Here is a 5,154-nt window from a genome sequence, read left to right on the forward strand (position 1 = left end):
ACTTTGGTGAAGATATAATTTAGCAAAAAGATGAACTTCATTTAAAAAATATTAACCGTCTTACTGCTATTTACCCATTTTAATGATTCTCTTCAACTTTTTTCTTATTATTTACAAATTTCTTCATGGTTAAAAAAGGAAAAAAAAAAAAAAACAAAAAAAAAACAAAAAAAGGTCCCACTATCACTGTAAAAAAACACACGACACCTTTCTCTGGTGAGTCCCTTTTCTTACTTTTCAAAGTTGTTGCAAGATTTCTTTCCCGTTTACCTTCCAATCTATCTCTCTTTCATCACTGTGAGACTCCGAATCATGAAAAATTCGATTCCACGATCGATTTTTACTTTTCACCACTTCCTTAATCTCTTCTTTAATTCCGCTCCCTCCGCTCCTTTTTTCAAATCCCCTCTCTCTCATCCGCCATGGAACAACAACTCTCTGACATTGAACAAGTGCTCGAGTTTTTGCGAAAAAATGGGCTCTCAGACTCCGAATCTGCACTCATGGATGATATCCTCGAGAAATCTCATCTGGCTTCTTTCGATTTCCAGAGATTCCTCTTTCCTCTAGTTCCACCCACTTTTCCATCGGTTAAAACTCCTGCTGCTCGCCTTCCTCCCTCTCTGCCACGGCAGACGGTGGAGGAGGTTGAAAGTTCTTCAGATGACGAGTTTGTCAGCTTGGGTTCTTCTACTACCGATTTGTACTCCTCAGGTGACTCCTCATTTTGCCGATTGTTTGAATTGTTTAGTAATTTCAGGGTTTGCTTTTATCGGAATAAAGATCAACTGTTTATGTGTTGATCGGCGCTAAAAGATGTTTCTCTCAATAAAATTAGACTAAGTTCACTGAACTCAATGTTTTTAGTTTGGATTTGGGACCACAATTTGTCTTGTTTCTTTGTCGTCTTCAATTTAAATTCATTGTTTTTTTCCCTCGATGCCAATGTGATTGAGATCAATTGCTTCTTTAGTTACTTCCCCGAATCCCTCCACAATCGTCAAAGTCTAGACTCTAGAATGCATCTTTAGTCATCCATTTCCATTGAACTGACAAACAAGCTTAAGAGATCGATGGTTATTGACTATTTTGGTTGATAATGGTTTGTGCAGAATTCACAAATCCATATGGAATAAGAACCACAAGAGGGGTTAGTTCTCGTGCTTCATCAGATACATTATCCCAATTTGATACAGCTCGTGATCACCATGATTTTGACTTGCAAAATGACCTAAACTGGTATACAGAGAGAGATGAAGACTATTCTATGCCGCCTTTGTTTGACAATTCGGATCCCTTCAGTGGTCCAACCGAGGACAAATTTGTAACAACTTCAGAAAAAGATAATGGTCAACCTTTTCTTGATCCTATATTTGACCCTTTTGAGCAAACAAACTATCTGGATAAACCCTGGCCTTTGACTTCCATTGGGTATGTCAAAGATGGCGTTAAAGTCACTGATTATTATGATTTACATGGAAAGTATATTGAGCAGGACCTAAATGGTGCCACTGTATATAACTCGAATAAAGGAATTAGCTTTAAAGATTTTCAAGAAACTGACACGGGGTGTAAATCAGATGTATGTAGTTTGTGTCTCAAAGAAAATAAAAGAACTTGCGATTGTTATCTTGTTGGGGTTTCTAATAACACCCATGAACCACAAAATCAGGTGGGTCAAAAAGATGTTGACTTTAATATGAAAAGTGATTCAGAGGATAAAAAAGATCTTGACTTTAAAAAAAGAGATGCGTATGCCACCAATGTTGATGCTACCAATGTTGATCTTTTGATGCATGGGAATGAAGATGAATATGAAGTATTTGATTTAAGAATTATACACAGGAAAAACCGGTTAGTGACTAATATTAATGGTTATTGGGGTTAAGTTTATGTTTGGAAATAAGTAAATAATTTTCTTTTATGGCTTATGTAGGACGGGTTTTGAAGAACATAAGGATTTACCTATTGTTATAAACAGTGTGATTGGCTACAGATATTGTGTTACTGAGTATCTTGGTTCAGCTGCATTTAGCAAAGTTGTTCAGGCACATGATCTTCAAACTGGAATTGATGTTTGTTTGAAGATTATAAAGAATGATAAAGATTTCTTTGACCAAAGTTTAGATGAAATCAAGCTTTTGAAATTTGTAAACAAGTATGATCCAGGGGATGAACGCCACATTTTACGCCTTTATGATTATTTCTATTTTCAGGTGAGAATATGAAAGTATCTGACACAACAAACTTTCAGCTTTATTATCTTTTTAACCTTTTATGTAATGTTGTTGGAAAATTTTACAGGAGCATCTTATAATTGTATGTGAGCTTTTACGTGCTAACTTATATGAATATCAAAAATATAACAAAGAATGTGGTGGGGAGCCTTACTTTACATTGAACAGATTAAAGGTTCGATAAATTAGTAGTTTTTTATGTATAAATATAATTACACTCTTTAGCAAAAAATGTTGACTTTGGAAAGTCAAAATCAGGTAATAACAAGGCAATGTTTGGAAGCATTGGAGTACTTGCATGAATTGGGCATCATTCATTGTGATTTGAAGCCTGAAAATATTCTTATTAAAAGTTATAGTAGATGTGAGATCAAGGTCATTGATCTTGGAAGCAGTTGCTTTCAAAACGATAATTTGTCACTATACGTGCAATCTAGATCATATAGGGCTCCTGAGGTCATTATCGGAAATTCATATGACCAAAAGATTGACCTTTGGTCTCTTGGGTGCATCTTAGCTGAGCTATCTTCTGGTGATGTAAGTTATTATCAACTTATTTTATCATCATTTGTTTTTTTGTTAAATACATAATATAAAAGTTTGACTTTGAAAGTCAGAAGACATGTAGTAATCTTTAATTAACTTGTTTATGTCACCTTCAGGTTCTATTTCCAAATGATGCGCTTGTGATTTTACTTTCACGTGTGATTGGAATGCTTGGTCCGATTGATATTGAGATGTTGGAAAATGGGCAAGAAACGGATAAGTATTTCACAAAAAATTTTGATCTTTATCAAATAAACGAGGTTTGTCTGCTGCATAATCTTTTAAAAAAGTCATACCTAGTAGTTCATAATGTTGTTTCTATAATTGTATGTTTGTCTGCAATCACAGGAAACGAATGAAATGGAATACATAATCCCACAAGAAACATCACTTGAAGACCACCTTCAAGTTTCTGATGAACTATTTCTTGATTTTGTGAGGAGTTTGCTTGAGATTAATCCCCAAAAAAGACCAACGGCTAGTGAAGCCTTACAACATCCATGGCTTCATTAGCCAGTCAGCACCAGACAATTGTATGTGAATCTTGATTTTGTGAGGAATTTTCTTGATTCTGTTTGTTTGTTTGTCTATTCGTAATATGGTATGGGTTTCTTTTCTCATAGAAAAGTTGCCCTGTTTTGGGGAGGGGGTGTTTGTAGGCTGAGGTGCACATATATATTGAGACCATTTTGTTTTGCTTCTCTTTGTCCACACATCATGTAAATTCCTTACAATCACATATATATACACATGGTGAAGTTTTAATACGCATATATACAAGTTTCTTTTATGTAATCTTTTGCACTATTTGATGGGAAACCATTGGAGATAGAATGAAAATTGTCTAATATTGAACTTTTAAGTACTTGATAGTTTCTTTTGTTGAGTTGTACCCAACGGTTATATATACCCAAAGTGCTCCTCCAATTGGAGCCTAGTGGTTGAGGAATTTAATTTCACACAAAAGGTCCATGGTTTAAACCCTAACACCAAAAGATCGTACAGTTTATTATTTTTTATATATAAGCAAAGCACAAACGTAAACCATACATCCCCTATTCTAATAAATAAGTACTTTTATCACGTAGCATTCTCCAAGCCCTCTCCTAGCTTATATTCCCGCTCATTTTATCAAAGTGAAATTCCGAAATTGTCTCTCTAACCCTTATATGTTCATTTACCAGTCAAATGCTTTCCTCTTCAATTTTCATATTTCAATCGGTAAATCAAGAATTTATCTTCTAAATTGAATCAATCATCCTCAAATCTCGGTCCCGTGATTAGCTGTGATTTGGATTTCAAAATCCCTAATTCACTCCCTTTAGTTGGAAAATCAGTTTCCCCTTTTTAATATTTCAGAAGCTTGAAAGTTTACTTAGACCATGTGATAACTAAATTCAAGAAGACGAAAAAAGCAACGATAGGTTTTGTATCTTCCTCATATTAAAATCCCAAGATTCTTAATTCTGGAGGTCCCAAGATTCTTAATTCTGGAGGTACAACCTTCTCCTTATTCATCCCAACACTAAATGTATTGTGTGTGTGTGTGCGTGTTTAACGACGTGTGTGTTGATTTCGTAACTCATAATATCCAATTTCGGCATGTCTGGTTTCTCTCATTTCGTCACTCAAGAGTCAAGAGTGAATAATATCTGGTACGTTTTTTTCTTATTTCATCAATCTTCTAATTTCCTCAATTTCCAACCAAATAACTCTAAAATATATTTGAGAAATTTATCAGTTTTGCTTCTTTCGAACAAAGTTGGTCCGTGAAAAGATAATAAAACTAATCCGTGAAGAGATAATAAAACTAATTTGGGGCTTATTATATTCTTTTTTGTGTTTCAAAATTTGCTACTTTGAAGATGCACTCCAAATGCTTGATGAAATGCTTGAAAGAACCTGTAAGATTTAGTCTGAATTCATGATTACTATGTTGCTTCATTAGCTAAGTTTTCAACATTGAGCACAGATATAAGAACTTAGACTCTAACATCCCAAAAATTATGGACCAAAAATTTCATTTTCAATTAAGTGATTTGCAAAACGTTTGTAACAAAATATCATTCGATCATATCATTTAATAAAATATGTCTCGCGTTTGTAAACCAGAACGTAAATCATAATAATATCATAGTACAAATCCCAAAATGTCTCATAGTGCGGAAAAACAAGAACGTGTGTGTGATATGCCACTACCGCGCCAGCTCCTTCCCCTTGGTTGAAGAGGTACCTGAAACAACAACTAAAAACCGTAAGCACGAAGCTTAGTGAGTTTCCCCCATCGTACCGCATACCAAATAACCACATAATATACAATTATTGTCAGGCATATTTGGGTGCCCGACCTACCCCTTTGGTCCTCTCGATC

The 5,154-nt window shown here is 34.7% G+C and overlaps 1 protein-coding gene across 1 annotated transcript; it reads left to right on the forward strand.

Annotated features, from left to right (window-relative positions):
* Window positions 1-237: 237 nt before the first annotated feature.
* On the forward strand, window positions 238-3,645 carry LOC145011583 (uncharacterized). The gene is made up of 7 exons (XM_078970319.1): window positions 238-714; window positions 1,113-1,854; window positions 1,937-2,216; window positions 2,305-2,412; window positions 2,496-2,774; window positions 2,900-3,043; window positions 3,132-3,645. The coding sequence occupies exons 1-7, from the start codon at window positions 423-425 to the stop codon at window positions 3,294-3,296; spliced, it is 2,010 nt and encodes a 669-aa protein (XP_078826445.1). The 5' UTR covers window positions 238-422; the 3' UTR covers window positions 3,297-3,645.
* The last annotated feature ends 1,509 nt before the right edge of the window (window positions 3,646-5,154 follow it).

The sequence above is a fragment of the Lactuca saligna genome, chromosome 8 (genome assembly GCF_052625555.1).
Source record: "Lactuca saligna cultivar CGN05327 chromosome 8, ASM5262555v1, whole genome shotgun sequence".
Lineage (NCBI taxonomy): Eukaryota > Viridiplantae > Streptophyta > Magnoliopsida > Asterales > Asteraceae > Lactuca > Lactuca saligna.